Source organism: Phacochoerus africanus, chromosome 6 (genome assembly GCF_016906955.1).
Source record: "Phacochoerus africanus isolate WHEZ1 chromosome 6, ROS_Pafr_v1, whole genome shotgun sequence".
NCBI lineage: Eukaryota > Metazoa > Chordata > Mammalia > Artiodactyla > Suidae > Phacochoerus > Phacochoerus africanus.
In genome coordinates this window covers 129,452,669-129,468,649 of record NC_062549.1, presented here as the reverse complement: position 1 = coordinate 129,468,649, position 15,981 = coordinate 129,452,669, and the positions used below count along the sequence as shown (strand labels likewise).

Below are 15,981 nucleotides of genomic sequence, written 5' to 3'. Positions count from 1 at the left end.
TCCTAAATTCTGATCTGTTTCCTTTCCTTTTTTTTTTCCTTTTTAGGGCCACACCCACAGCACATGGAAGTTCCCAGGCTAAGGGTCCAATCAGAGCTGCACCTGCTGGCCTACACCACAGCCACAGCAACGCCAGATCTGAGCTACGTCTGGAACCTACACCACAGCTCACAGCAACACCAGACCCTTAGCCCCCTGAGCAAGGCCAGGGATTGAACTCATATCCTCACAGTCACTATGCTGGGTTCTTAACTTGCTGGGCCACAAGGGAACTCCTCTCCCTTCCCTTTCAGAGCGTCATCTTTCTCCTTAGTATTTTTACCATCTACCATATCTACTTATTTACCGGCTTATATTCTCTCAAGTAGAATGTTAACTCCAGAAGAACAAAGAATTTTGTCTTTTTTCCTACTTTGTATTCCTAACATTAGAATAGTTCCTGGAGTAAACTGGGTACACAAAAAAGTATTTTTTGAATGAGTGAATGTAATAGAATAGAAAAATGAGAATGGCATCCTGGTTAAGGAGGATAAAATGAGCAAAGGCCTGTCAAGGAGAAATAGGAGTAAGTCAGAGATACGGGGGGAGGTAGATGCGGTGGACAGACGAGTTCTTGTTGGAGGAGAGTTGAAAATACAGTTAGACCAGTAAAGTGGTGCCCAGGACACGAGACGGGTGGACGTTAATCGCCACGCGAAGGAGTCTGGGTGTGACGTCCACATAAACGCAGGCGTGTTTCAGGTTCCCCGGAGGTGTCTGCGGAATCAGTGGAGAAGTGGTATGAAGGGAGGTTGAAAGGGAGAGAGACTGGATGCAGGTATAGACCCCCCGAATGTGTCACCGTGCTTAGTGACGTTGGTTACCGTGGTCCAGGCGGGAGGCCGCGGAGAGGGCAGGTGTGAAGACGAACACGGGTCGACTCTGGGGGGGAGCTTGCGGGGCCAAGCCCCAGCAGGACGCGGCAGCTGCCGGGTGAGGCCTGCAGGACGGGACCGCTGGGGTCACGCCAAGCTCTCACGGCTGGGACGAGGGAGCATGCTGGAACTGGAACCAGTTCTAGGGTCCGTTCTAGACAGATCTGGGGTCTGCAGGGGCTGCTAAAGGGAAAGCCCCTCCCTGTCACCCCGCAGGCAGCGGTGCTGAAGACGGATGACTTTCACTTGTGTCTCGCCTTTGCAATGCGCGGCTGCAGAGGGGGGCTCGAGCGGCCGTGGCCTCTGCTGTTGCTTTTTGTCTAGTTTGCTGAGCCCGAAATGAGACGTCATTGCCATGTAAAATTGAAATGTTTCTGTAATTCCTGCCAGGAAAATTAAATTTTTTTTTTTATCCAATCTCCCCTTCCCTCCTTTATCTTCAGCTGTAATTTTAAAATGCTTATTTCGTATTTACTTCATTGTAATATAGATCATTATCAAATAGTTCCTAATCACCACATAGTCTATTTTATTTCTAGTAATTCATGTTCTTTCAATGTAGAATTAATGCCTCAGACTTGACGTTTCAAGACCCCCCAGAGTTGACGTTTCAAGACCCCCCAAACAGCGTGACCGTGTCAGTTTCACCTTTTAAACTGTGCTCTGTGTCAGGTTTGGGGTGAAGAAGAAGCCAATCTACATTAATGTGGTCAGGGACCCCATCGAAAGGCTGGTTTCTTACTATTACTTCCTGAGATTCGGAGACGACTACAGACCAGGACTGAGAAGACGAAAACAAGGAGACAAAAAGGTAGTGCTTTAGTTTTAAGGTTTTTATGAAGGTGGTTGTTTTTGAAATGCAATGAATGGTGTGCTTTTAAAATTCATGGGTGATTGTAAATGTACTTGCTTATTGTGGAAATTTTGAAAAGAACTCAAAAGTAAAGCGACTTTACGGTGGATATTTTGGAGTCTGTACAGTATTTTGCCCTTCTAAAGAATATGTTACTTTTGCTCCAGAGCTAAACATCTGTCTTGGTACAGTCCCGTTAACAGCTTTCTGAGCTCACTGCAGTGACTCATTAGCAAGATGCTCTGGCGTCCTTAGGTGGGTCCCTGGGTCTCGGTGATGGCTCTTTCTGTGGATCTGTGGTCGTCTGTTTGGGGACTCTTTTGTTAAAGCAGCTCGTTTTTCAGGCTGGAGGAGAGTGTGGCTGCACAAGCTCTTAGTCAGCAGGTTCAGATTTGAGCGTCTTCTGCTTACGTGCGCCCTCAGGGGCCGCACGGCTCAGGGACCTGCCCAGGGCACGGGAGACCCCCCTCTCCTGCCTCGCTGTCCCTCGCTGTCCCTCAGGCCGCCGGCGCCTCGCCCACCTGAAGTGTCACTGTTCTCCAGACTCATGACGCATCATCCGTTTTGCATCCGTGTTGTTCTGTATATTTAGGATGCTTCTCCTTCGTACTGGAAGACTCCTTGTTCAGCCTTTAAGATCCAGCTCGAATGTTACCTCTTTCATAAAGTCTTTTTTTGTTGCTTTTGGCCACCCTGTGGCATAGGGAGATCCCTGGGAAAGGATCAGATCCATGCCACCGTTGTGACCTACACCTCAGCTGCAGCAACGCTGGATCCTTTAACCCCCTGTGCCAGGCTGGGGAATCGAACCTGCATCCTGGCGCAGGAGAGATGCTGCAGATTCCGTTGTGCCACAGCAGAAACTCCAAAGTCTTTTTTTTTTTTTTAATGTATGATTTTTTTTTTATTACAGTATAGTTGACTTAAAAATTCTGCTCAGCAAAGTGACTCAGTCACACTTGCATATACATTCTTTTTTTAATATTCTCTTCCATCGTGTTCTGTCCCAGGAGACTGAATATAGTTCCCTGTGCTGTAAGCAGGACCTCATTGCTTATCAATTCTAAATGTAACAGTTTGTATCTACTAACCCCAAACTCCCCGTCCATCCCACTCCCCCCCCCCCCCCCGCCCCGGCAATCACATGTCTGTTCTCTATGTCTGGGAGTCTGGTTCTGATTGTAGATAGGTTTATCTGTGCCATGTTCTAGATTCCTCATATAAGTGACATCATATGGTATTTGTCTTTCTCTTTCTGACTTACCTAGCATGAGACTCTCCAGTTGCATCCATGTTGCTGTAAATGGCATTATTTCATTCCTTTTTTTTTTTTTTTTTTTTTTAGGGCCACTTCTGCAGCATATGGAGGTTCCCAGGCTAGGGGTCTAATCAGAGCTACAGCTGCCAGCCTACACCACAGCCACAGCAACGCAGGTCACAGCAACACCAGACCCTTCACCCACTGAGCGAGGCCAGGGATTATCCGGCATCCTCATATTTACTGGTCGGGTCTGTTGCTGCCTAGCCGCAACAGCACGCCCTCTTTCTTTTCAGGGCTGCAAGTTTGTCTCTCAATCCTTCTTTCAGCACAGAGCTTCTTAGGGCTTCTAGTAACTACGCCTGTGATTCTCATCACTCACGTTTTCTAAATATGTACATACTTATTTTATAACTTTCGGTTTTATACTGCCCTATAGATTATTAAACGCTCTGTCAAGTATTGTTGTATTGGCAGAACACCAGGGGGTTGTGCTTGGGGGAGAGTGTATGCTTTTGGGCGGAAGATAACCGTCTAGAGGAGAGTCAGTTTGTGTTTAAGAAGTGCCCGCCGCTCCCCGAGGCCCCAGATCCTAGCCTAACTCGCTTCTTGTGTTTCTTACTCTTAATTAACTAGACTTAGTGACGGCTATGGGAATTCTAATTAATTCAGAATATCATACCTGAAAATATGTAGTATTTTATTCAGTGTATTAATGAGGTTGGAAGAAGTCCATGCTCGGCTCAACCCGATCCCAGCCCCGTGGTTATCACGATTCCTAATCCCCCGACCAGGGTTTGCTCATGGAACGTGAATGCTATACAGAAGCACCTGAGAAATGTTTCTGAGACAGTATTTGATACGTAAAAAGCCCCGCAGGAAAGCAGTACACTCTCTCTGCAGCTTACAGGTTGGAGAACTTTTGCCGCAGGCCAGTTGGCTCCCTCTCAGTAGGGGGTGCTCGGCCCAGGGTCAGCCTTGGCCGTCCCCTTCCCAGACTTCTGACTGGCTGTAGAGGGGGGTCCTCTCACCAAGAGGGAGAAAGTGGGAAGCAGGTCTGTCGCAATGGAGCTGAAGAAAGAGAGAAGCGCTCCACGCAGACCTTAATTTCAGTAAAAGTAGATGGCGCTGTCCTCTGGGATGTATCTGTATCTCAGGAAACAGATGGGACGTAATCACAGACTTGGGGGCGTCAGCACGGGGTGGGAGCTGAGACCGAGGGTTGAATGAGTCGCACTGCAACCCACGGAACGTGAGACAGGACCGAGTGAGAAAGGAAGAAGGGGTGCGAGTGTGTGGCGCTGAGCATCCAGCCCTCAGGGAGCTGGCCGAGGAAGGGGGTCACCCCCAGAGACCGAGGTTGGAGAACCCGAGGACAAGGCCGGCAGGTCCTTGAAATGCGAGGGAAGGTCATTTCAGCTGCAGAGAGAGAGGCGAGTCGAGGATTTAAAGCTGCTTTAGATTTGTCCGTGGGGATCAGAGAAGCTGTTTAAATGCAATCCAGAGAGTCGAGGCGTAACTGGGAGATGAAGAGAGCACTCTGGAGCTACACGTCTGGCTCTGAAGGAACAAAACCATCAGAAGTGTTTCTTTACAGTGACGGATACTTGGGCATAGTAAGATATCTGATGGAGAGCTTCCGTGCCTGCCCGCTTGCTTTTCTCACAAGCGTCCTATCCTAATAAATCTATTTCTTGCCTATCAAAAAAAAAAAAAAAAGTATCTGATGAGAGCGAGGGGCAAGGGTGGAAGAAGCTGGAGGAGAATTGATGGAGCAGCGTCTCCGAAGGGGTTTTCAAAGGGAGGAGGAGCACTTTCAAGATGACGTCAGCAGGGGCTGCAGATGCAGTTCCGCGTTGGTCTAAGCAGGACATCAAGGGAGCTCACCCTCAGCCTCAGGTTTCTGTGTAAGATACAAAGCAAGACCGTTTGCAGAAAAGGGCGTGAGTATAAATGCAATCGCTGTTACTATCAAGCATTACATTTTAATTATCTTAACTTTCAATTTTAGGAATTCATGTCTAAACTAATAATCTAAATGTTTTGCTATTGTGCACTCTTTTTTTTTTTTTTAATGTCTTTTTGCCTTTTCTAGGGCCACTCCCGTGGCATATGGAGGTTCCCAGGCTAGGGATCCAACTGGAGCTGTAGCCGCCGGCCTACGCCAGAGCCACAGCCACTCGGGATCCGAGCTGCGACTGCAACCTACACCACAGCTCATGGCAACGCCGGATCGTTAACCCACTGAGCAAGGGCAGGGACCGAACCCGCAACCTCATGGTTCCTAGTCAGATTCGTTAACCACTGCGCCACGACGGGAACTCCTGTTGTGCACTCTTAAAAACATTTCTATCTAGTTCACAAAGAACTGCTCTTTTTAAGCATAGATGGTATGTAAGTAAAAAAGCTGGTGGTAACTTCTTCTCAGTTGTACCGAACTGGATTATTTTGTGGGAGAGAAAGAGAGCTAAAGTGTTTCATTGCCTTTGGTGTTTTGGTTTTGTTTTTGCTTTTTATTTTAAGACCTTGAAGTTTGATAAGAAAAAAGTATTTATAGGTGGAACATTTCTGGAATGGGACCAAAATGTTTAGGAGAAGGCTAATAGGAGTTAGCACATAAGTGAGAAAATTCTGGTGACCGGCGCTTGGTGACAAGTCTCCTTCTGCCACGTGAGCAGAGACGCCCGCGTCGCTGTTGGAGTCGGCACAGCAGCCACAGCAGCCGTTCGTCTTGGTCACGACCTCAGCGGACTCATGACCCAGGTGTTGGGTGTAAAGCGGTCACTGAGTTGTCTTTCTCTCTGGAAGTGCTTACTCACCATGTACTTGTAAAGAAACAGGAGAATTTCTATTAGGTACTGAGATCTAGCAGCTCATGCGTGTTCATCGATTTTTGATTATTTGTAGTTCTTTTTTCTCTTTATGTCATCCTTGCCACTGGCCGTCTTGGGGTTCGTTCTTTCGTGTGTGTGTGTGTGTGTGTGTGTGTGTGTGTGTGTCCTTTTAGGGCCGCACCTGTGCGGTGTGGAAGTTCCCAGCATATTTAACCTTGTTTTTATTTAATGTACTTTGGTAAGGGGATAGGAAATAATAAATACACACATTCAGCATAAACTCGTACTTACTTTCAAGGACAGGCTATCACCCGGGGGCCGTCCCATTCCTGTCGTGACAGGGTTCTTGTAAACGCTGGCCTACACCAGAGACGGGAGGCAGGCCCGTGTGTCACCTGCTCAGGGTCCCGCGAGTGTCTCTGTAGCCCAGCGCTCTAATCCGCGCTCGCCCCACCACTGCCCCGTTTGTCTGACAAGTAGCCTCGCTGAGATGCTTGCCGGGCGAGGCTTGCCTTTGGGTCTCACGTGTGCTGCTTTGTCTCTGTTGCAGACCTTTGATGAGTGTGTGGCCGAGGGCGGTTCCGACTGTGCTCCGGAGAAGCTCTGGCTCCAGATCCCCTTCTTCTGTGGCCACAGCTCGGAATGCTGGTAGGAGGCGCTTACGTCAACCCTTGTGTCTGTATTGTCTCTGTCGTCTGTGTTGCCCCAGGGTGAGAGCCCTAGTCAAGGGTAGGTGTAAGGAAATCAGTGAAGACCAGGCTAGAAAAGTACCCGGTAATTAAGTAAAACCTAGTTTTGTGGTTACCTTGAAGAGCATTAAAGAAATTCTTCGTCTGTAACAGGCTTACAACGGTTTCTCAGATGCTGGGTTTTGAATTTGTTTGTTTTTGGTGTTATGTGTTTTGCCATATTCTAGCCATGTTCTTAATTAGAGGTCAGGGGTCATTTCATCAATACCATTTTCTCCTGAGCATACTAATTTAGCCATCCATTTAAAAAAATTTTTAGATTGACGTATAGTTGGTTTCTTGTACCAGTTTCTGCTCTACAGCAGTGACGCAGGCATACAGGTATTCACCTTTTTTTTCATGTTCCATCATGTTCTATCCCAAGCGACTGCATGTAGTTCCCAGCCATCCATTCTAGATGAAGAAAAGGCCTAGTGGGTGATGTATTCACCTGGTGTTACTGTTAAACTCATTTGACTTGGGAGAAGCCAGGGCAAAATAAAGATATTTTATTGTTAATAGAACTTATTTCCTCTGAATGGGCTGAGTTTTAAGTTTATAAAAACAATATTTGTCCCAATCAGTCATTTTAACGGGAAAAGTAGGAAAAAAAACAGAAACCAAAAAAAACAGGAACACGTTTAAAATTAGCATCTATCTTCCTTAAAACCATGCGCAATACAAGGAATGCCTTGGGCCTGCCATCATTATTTGAGATTCAGTATTTGATGACTTGGCACCTCAAGGCCCTCTCAGTAGATTATATCAAAGCATAACACAGCTGGGGGTTCCCGTCGTGGCTCAGTGGTTAATGAATCTGACCAGGAACCATGAGGTTTTGGGTTCGATCCCTGGCCTTGCTCAGTGGGTTAAGGATCTGGCATTGCTGTGACTTGTGGTGTAGGGCGCAGATGTGGCTCAGACCTGGCATTGCTGTGGCTCTGGCCTACGCCTGTGGCTACAGCTCCGATTACACCCCTAGCCTGGGAACCTCCATATGCTGCAGGCATGGCCCTAGAAAAGACAAAAAGCCAAAAAAACCCAAAAAAAAGCAAAACCCACAGCTGATCCTCTGAACAGCACAGGTTTGAACTTCGTGGGTCCACTTAAAATGCGGATTTTTTTGCAATAGTATGCGTTACAGTCCTACATGGTTCGTGTTTGGCTGCATCTGTGGTTGTGGAGCCTGACTGTAAGATGATACACAGATTTTCACCTGCGGGAGTGGAGGGTTGAGTCTCGTTGGCACCCCCAAAGCCCTGTGTTTTTCAAAGGTCAACTGTAATAGCAGAAGAAGAACTGGAAGCTTCGAAAGAATGTCTTTTCCATTTTTAATCATTTTCTTACAACAAGAATTGCTAAAGTTACAACCTGGACACCAGAAGTGGCTCATCACCTGTCTTTATAAATAAAGTTTTATTGGAAGACAACCCCATCTGTTTGTTTGCCTGACTCATTGTCTGTGGCTGTTCTCACATTGCAGGAGAGAACGAATGGCCGATTCCGAATGGCCAGCCAAGCCCATCGTGGGCTTTACGCTCTGGCCCTTGGAGGGAGCGTTTGCCGACCTCCCCTCCCCCCACCCCCACCCCCACCCCCACCCCACCCCCGACTGGAGAAATTCTCTGCTGGGCGTTGTTGAAGAAGCTGTAATCGAACTTCTTCAGTGTGACTCAGAGGTTCACGGAACTGTGAGGGGCCTTGGAAGTCAATTCATTTGCTTCCCCGATCCCCCACCCCGGCTTTTTAATGGCTGATTAAACAGACGTAGGAAAGTTGAGGTCACCAGCTCAGCATCACCTGCTTAAAGGCAGGTCTTGGAAATAGGGTTTGGGAATCAATGCTAAAAAGAACCCAAAGGCATAGTTTATTTAGGGCCAAATCTCTATGAACAGCCATTCGCTGACAATGTAAAAAATAAAAGTGAAAGACTCTTAGCAGAGCCACTTCTTACCCTATTTCTAAGAAACTTCAGGAAAACCTCAACTCATAAGTTAAGACAAAATTACGCAGGCCTTACCGGGAGCCCCTCCATGAATAGCAGTAAAAAAGGAGCCCTTACAGTGAACAGTGTTTAGTTAGGAGGACGGGAGCCTGGAACAAGGTGGGGGTTCATCGGAGCACAACTCAGAGTGGCCGTCGCGTGCCCACCCACGCTCCAGCCCCCGAGGCCCACGGAGGACTGAGGGATTTACTGCTGGAAACTCGCGCCTTGAGAGGCCGCTGTCTAGTGCTTGCAGTCGAAGTTTAAAAGAATGTTGTTCCCTCGCAGCACTGTGAGAACGCCCCAGCTAAAAACCCAGCAGGGTGCTCCTTAAATGTAGGGGCCCTAGAGTCAGTGTGGGAATTCCACCGCTGGCTCCAGCCCCGGGGATGGAGGCGGTGGGGGCCCTGGGGCCTGCCTGTTCTCACGGAAGCACCCCCAGATGGTTCAGAGGCCGGTGGGCGCAGCTCACAGTTTAAAACGCATGTTCTGTAACGTTGATACTAATCTATACATGTTTTTACCTTTTTTTCTCTTTTTTGTTTTCTTTGCTTTTTAGGGCCGCACCCGGGGCCTATGGAGGTTCCCAGGCTAGGGGTCCGATCGGAGCTACAGCTGCTGGCCTACACCACAACCATAGCAACACCAGATCCGAGCCGCGTCTGCGACCTACACCACAGCTCACGGCAACACCAGATCCTTGACCCACTGAGGGAGGCCAGGGATCGAACCTGCAACCTCATAGTTACCAGTTGGATTCATTTCCACTGTGCCATGACGGGAACGCCTGCATTTACCTTTTAATTAAGAATCTTTCATTGAAAACTGGAAAGATGAACCACACCACATACTGACATAAAGATTCCTTGGGAAAAGTCCTTAGTCGTGTTCTTTTGCCTCCCAGAATTAAGACCAACCGCTTACTCTACAGTTGTCTCTTAGAACGGTTCACACATTAAAACGACAGGAACCAAAAAACTGAACCATTGTCCCAAAAAAAGATGGACCTGTGGAGGCAAACCCATGTTGATCAGGGGCCGGTGGAGTCAACACACGTTAACTGCACTCACGCTGAAGCGCGTGGGAGGCCGTTCCTACACATTTTTTTTTGCGGCACCCACAGCATGCGGAAGTCCCCCGGCCAGGGATCGAACCCACACCACAGTAGCACCTTGAGCTGCTGCGGTGACAGCACTGGATCTTTAACCTGTTGCACCACAAAGGAGCTCCCTATCCGTATTTTTTAACTGCCATCAAACTAAACTTTGTTCATATTAAGTGTCGCCTAGTAAAATCTGCATCAGCCTGCAGAGCGGAGCAGAACCTGGGGGGAGAGGCAAAGGAAAGGACAAATAGGTGGGCCTCCCAAAGACACTCACGAAAGGGCGTGGGGGCTTTGGAGGGACACGTGTCGATTTGTTTTTTCCTCTCATAGAGTGTCAAAGGCGTCAAAGAGGCCGAGCTCACAAGCAGGCTTTTTATTCCGTTTCTTTGGCTTTAGGAATGTCGGAAGCAGGTGGGCGATGGATCAAGCCAAGTACAATCTAATCAATGAGTACTTTCTGGTGGGGGTGACTGAAGAGCTGGAAGATTTCGTCATGCTGCTGGAGGCGGCTTTGCCCCGATTCTTCAGGGGCGCCACGGAACTCTACCGAACAGGTGTGTACAGGATGCGGGTCCTTCCATCGCCACGTGAAGGATATAGGTGGGCGTTGCCTGGGGGCTTAGTCGTCAGGGACTCAGCGCTGTCACTGCTGCGGCTCCGGTCACTGCCGTGGGGCCGATTCAATCCCTGGCCTGGGAATGTAGGCATGCCGAGGGCACAGCCAAAAAAAGAAAGAGAAAAATAGGTGTGATTGAAGTGTGTTGATAAGGCACGACAAATAACTCCAGGAAGGCAGGTAGGCTGGCTGTCTCTCCTCACCACGTTCGATACAAAATAATACTTGGCACACAGATGGTGTTCAGTAAAATTTTTTTTTGCTTTTTGGGGCCGCACATGCGGCATATGGAGGTTCCCGGGCTAGGGGTCGAAGTGGAGCTGCAGCCTCTGGACTACACCACAGCCATGGCAACGTGGGATCCGAGCCGCATGCGTGACTTAGACCACAGCTCACGGCAGCACCAGGTCCTTAACCCACTGAGTGAGGCTAGGGATCAAACCCAAAACCTCATGGTTCCTAGTCGGATTCGTTTCCTCTGCACCACAGCGGGAACCCTGACTTTGTCATATTTTAAAAATCAGAGGAGTCAGAGCACCAGGCATTTGAGCTGACAGCACGTAAGGTGACGGCCTTTACTGACTGGGGAGTCTTCCCTTCATTGTCTGACCCTCGTTAAGTCTTTCAGGAGGGAGGATTGACACATCAGAAAGGAGTGAGTTGCCCGTCTGATAGGATCAGGCCTCCTTTGGCCTGGCCGGTCCTGTCACCTGGCCGTCCGGGGGTCAGGTGAACTCGAGCCATGCCTCGGCTCACGCAGAGCGGTGGGTGGTCCCCGAATTGATCTGCCTTTGTCTGCTTTTCCTTGCAAGTAGGAAAGAAATCCCATCTGAGGAAAACCACGGAGAAGAAACTCCCCACCAAACAGACCATCGCGAAGCTGCAGCAGTCTCACATCTGGAAGATGGAGAACGAGTTCTACGAGTTTGCGCTGGAGCAGTTCCAGTTCATCCGAGCCCACGCCGTGCGCGAGAAGGACGGGGACCTCTTCATCCTGGCCCAGAACTTCTTCTATGAAAAGATTTACCCCAAGTCGAACTGAGCGCGGGCGGCCCTGAGGTGCCCGACCCGCCTCCCGCTCCGGCCTCAGCGCTGCGGCCCGGCTGGCGGATGGGCGCGGGAGCGGGCTCGTCCGGGTGGAGCCGGGCTGGGACACGGACAGTGGCGACCAGGGAGCGGATTCTGGCCGATACGTCGGCGGTCTAGCAAGTGTAAGTGTCAGCCTCCCCCCCCCCCCCCCCGATGGTTAAATTGTGGCGGGCGATAGAAGCTCCTGCCTGGACCACAGCTGCACATCACCTGAAAGAGACGCCCGGCAGGCTGAGGGAAGGCCAAACGCAGTTCCCAGAGAAAGTCCTGAGGCTCCGTTTCGGATAAAGCCTTTTCTCCAACGAACCATGGGCGAAGACGGATCCGTTTGCTGCTTCCACCCTCGCCCGGAGGTTTGGGTCGCACACCTCGACTGGAGGGCGTTGACTGTTGGGCAGAGTGTGCTTTTCTGTGACTCGCGTCTCCTGACGTTTCTCGGGATGTTGGGTCACGTGTGCTCGGAACATTTCTGCTGTAGTTGGAATTGCCCATATTTATGTCGGTCATTTTAATTTTCTTTAAAAAGATATTGTTCGTGTTAAGAACCAACTAAAACCATTATTAGTACTGTACAAAGAATCCAGGCAGTATTTCTCATTCCCGTCACCCCGTGTCCAAGCTTGGGGAAGCGCCTCGGAGCTTGTCGCCGGCACCTGCGGGTTGAGTTGAGGCTCCCACACGGCGCGGTCGGAAGAGTGAGGCTGGGGCTCCTCTCTCCACGGGCTGTTTGTAAAACCGTAAGCGGAAATGTTGGTGACTCCGTGTTATAACTCCGCGAGTGAGCTGTGGTGTGGGTGGGTTTCCTACTTCTCTGTACTTTTATCTGTAGACTGTTTTTACTACGGTGCTTTATAATGTGTTTTAAAGCATTGCATTTACAGAAAGAGAAAAATGCTGTAAATATTGCATATTTTATGTATTTGGACCAAAAGGCTAGAAGTAATGAGGACAAAAGTGATTTTGCACCAATTTTATGATGTCCAGTAAAACCATCAGACCTATCGTCCCTGTGTTTCTCCTTGAACTTGACTGTTAAGATGTCACTGAAATGGAACTCGGTAACCTCGCAGGTTTGACACGCACAGTTACTCCTCAGTGGGGGCAGTGGTTACAGTGGAAAGACGACCGGACAAGGAGTCAGAGCTCATGGTTTCGTGTCCTGCCTCTGCCACATACGTGCTGTGTGACCTTGGGCAAGTCGCTTAACCTCTCTCTGCCTCAGTTTCCTCAGCTCGGGTGAGGACGGTCATCCTGCTCTACCTGCCTCCCCGGGGAGCTGTGGGGCTTGAAGGAGGCGACCTGTGCGGTTACCCGGAAACCCCATAATGAGCTGCGGAAACATCAGCTCTTAGAAACCATGTGTGACCTATGGTTTCATGCCATTCATTTTTTAACCAAAAAAAAAAAAAAGAAAGAAAAAAGTCCACTTATAAGCTGGTTGGGGAAAAAAGCTAATCTTGATATAAGTTTGCGTTTAATAAATATCTTCTCAGTGTCTTATCTTCCCTGTTTCAACAACTGCTGAACTATGGAAACACCTGTGAACGCTTCATGGTTCCAAAGCAGCTGCTTGAGCGCAGCAGAGTCCCGGTTTGAGGAGAAGGCTTTGTGTGCCGGCTCTCGATGGGAGCAACGCTGCTTTTCAAGCGTGGGAGGTCTCTCTGTGTTTGTGTTTCATTACCGTTCAGAAATGGTAGCTCTCTGGCACCTCTGATTTTTAAGGTATATTTGGCAGAGTTTCATTTCCCTGTGCATTTCTTCACCTTCTTCTACTTCTTGGGGTAACAGAGAGAAAGAATTTTAGGAACATTTTCTAAAAGGATAACCTTTAATATGTTTAGTTCAAATAAATGTCCCAAACAAGGCCCCACGTAAGCATTGTAGGCGGGTTGCTTTCGAGGCGATTAATGGTGTGCGGAAGCAGAGGCGGAGTTCTGCTCATCAAAAGACATTTATAAACAGTGTTTTTAAAGAGCGAAAGGGAGTGGACAGAATCCTTGCAGGAGGCTTTTGCCCCTGATAACAGGAGGATCTTAAGAGAGCATCGACAGGCAGGCAGAGTTTCTTATTTGGCTGGCTCTTTGGTGTATCTTAATTCCTGAGACCTCTTAGAGTTATTTGTTGAAAACGTATACAAATGATTCACCCCAGAGTAAAGGGCCGCCTCAGGACGGGGCCCCTGGCATTACCTGCTAAGGAGCCCCAGCGTGCAGGGTGCTCGTGGAGCCCAGCTGAGACCTGCTTGAGGTGCTTTTGCTCTTCTGGGAAACGAGCGCACGGCGCCCCGGTCTGGGGCCAGCCAGCGCTTCTAGAAGGGCCCGGAGAATAGATGCTCTTTGGGGCTTTGCAGGCCAGTGTGTCTGTGACAGCGAGGCAGCTCTGCCGTTTTAGCTCAGGCCCCTCGTAGAGATGGAGCCGGCCGCGTCCCCACATAGAACCTTATCGCCAAAGCAGGTGACAGGCCAGGTCTGTCCCCGGGGGTGTCCTTCAGCCCTGGGACAGAGGACGACTACTCATGGAGAAATCACTTCTGAACGTGTGCTCCGATGGCCCAAAGGAGCCCATATCCTCCACCAAAGCTCCCCATGTGTGTCCAGGGAAGAGCTTCCCATTCAGGCGGTGCCCCCGGATTCAGAAACTTTGACGACGTACCTCGCTTCCAGGTGGGCTGTTTTCTTTGCCAGTGTGACCGGCAGGTGGGCGTCGATGCCACGGCCTCGGAGGTGGGTGAGACGCACCCTTTCCTGAGGCCGAGGAAGGGCTAGGGACCATTCTGCGTGGTCGGGACCGTCCGGGGCGTCGGACAGGTGCAGAGCCCTCATCGTACCTGACTTTGTCATCAAATAAATAGAACCACTGAGATGATAATGTATTTTTTTAAAGTGGCAAATACGGTTTTCTTTTTTCAGGCTTTGTGCTTTTTCAGTATTTTGAACATAGGGAAATTTTCTTTTTATAATACAAGAGCAGATTAACCACTTTGAATTTTACAAGACAATGTTATGTGTGTATGTGTCTCTCTCTCTATATGTTTATTTCCTAAAAGAGGACAAAGTACTTTTTTGTTCAACTTGTTATCGACTCCTGTTTTCTAATTGCTGTGAAATAGCAACTGTTGATAAATTATTGAGACTGTTTTACAATGTAACGGGGAGGATATATTTTGATTTTACCCAGCTTTAATCTGTAAAGTGTCCCTTAAATATAATCTGATAGCAACACTGAAAATATTGCATGGGGGTTACTTTTCTATCTCATCCACATACCCATTTGTGCAACTTTGAACATACCGGGTGCTTCTGAATTCCCAATAATTGGGTTGAAATGACTGAAAATCGGAGAAAAACGTACTGACTTTTAAACTTTGACTTTTATTTTCCATTCTTAAAATTCAGTTAATGCCTATAACTTGAAATCTCCTGCTGGCTCTTTCTCAGTACATGTCCTATTGGAAACTCTTAAAACTGTTAGTGCCATCAGCGGCTTACAAGCAGTATTTTGATATTTCAGATGATTTGCTCATTGTATTTGCATAGTTAGAAAGAAAATAGTTTGTAGACAATGGCTCTCTTTTTCTAATAAAATGAAATAAAAATTCCAAAAGCACTGGAGGATTGAACTGAAGCCTGGTTCCCAAATGCGTGGCTGGTATTTTAATTTCCATTCAGATTCTCCATAGAGAACAGCTGTGTAAAGCGCCGCTCCCTGGGCCTCCCCAGGGGTCCTTCTCCAACACGCCCAAGGTCCTAGCTTCCATCGCTGCGGGAGGCACCGGTCCTGTAGCCCTTTATGAAGCCAGGTGCCTCTACTTCATGATTTGAAATTTTGCCTCTTCATGAATTAGCGCTATTTGCGTTGGGAGGAAGCTAGGCAGTTGCTGGTGGATTTTTGCATCCATTCACCTGTACAGACAGAGCTGCTGGCTGGTGCCAACGACACTGCTGCTCAGGCAGCCTTTTGAGGGGAAAGCAGCCCTGTTTCAGAGGCACGGCCAATGCCGCTCCTCTGGAGTGGAGCTTACTTTCCGAGTTCCTGGAGTGGGGATTGTGGGGCTTGAAAGGGGTGATCCGTTCGTCGGATTTATCCTGTAATTCTGGTTCCTGCAGCTGTGTGACCTCTGCAGCACTGTTTATAAAAAGAGCCCAATGGTGATGCTCTTTAAAACACGTTGCTGGCAAAGCCTGTGGTGTAGACACACCGGTGCCATCTCTCTGGTTTTTCGGGCAGCTTCTGTAGCTTTCTGTTGAAAGTCGGGTGTGTGGGCATCTCTGAAGCTGTGTCAAATGTAATTTTGACAAACATGGATTGTCTGTTTTGGCTTTTATTCTATAAATACCCAGCTAGCTAAGGTGTGCCTTCCCCTTGCCGTCCGCGCTGGAAGCTGCTCGCTCCTCCTGGGCTTGCCCCCCGCCCCCCCCCTCCCCCGCTGCCCCAGCTGATGCATTTATGCAGCAGTTTCCAACTTGAAACCATTGTGTCACATCTGTTGGAGAGATAATCACTCCTTTTCCCCAACATCCTGCCAGCTTTCTGTTTTTTGAAGTGTTTCAGTTGATTACCTGATGCAAAAGCTGTAGCATAAACACTCAGTGGGAAGGGA

The 15,981-nt window shown here is 48.7% G+C and overlaps 1 protein-coding gene across 1 annotated transcript in view; it reads left to right on the top strand.

Annotated features, from left to right (window-relative positions):
- The window catches only part of HS2ST1 (heparan sulfate 2-O-sulfotransferase 1), a 159,289-nt gene extending 144,680 nt beyond the window's left edge, over positions 1-14,609 (top strand). Inside the window, exons 4-7 of the mRNA XM_047785391.1 lie at positions 1,587-1,725; positions 6,410-6,507; positions 10,073-10,230; positions 11,108-14,609. Of these exons, the coding sequence (XP_047641347.1) occupies positions 1,587-1,725; positions 6,410-6,507; positions 10,073-10,230; positions 11,108-11,334 (622 nt within the window). The 3' untranslated portion in view covers positions 11,335-14,609. The remainder of the gene's footprint in view (positions 1-1,586; positions 1,726-6,409; positions 6,508-10,072; positions 10,231-11,107) is intronic.
- The last annotated feature ends 1,372 nt before the right edge of the window (positions 14,610-15,981 follow it).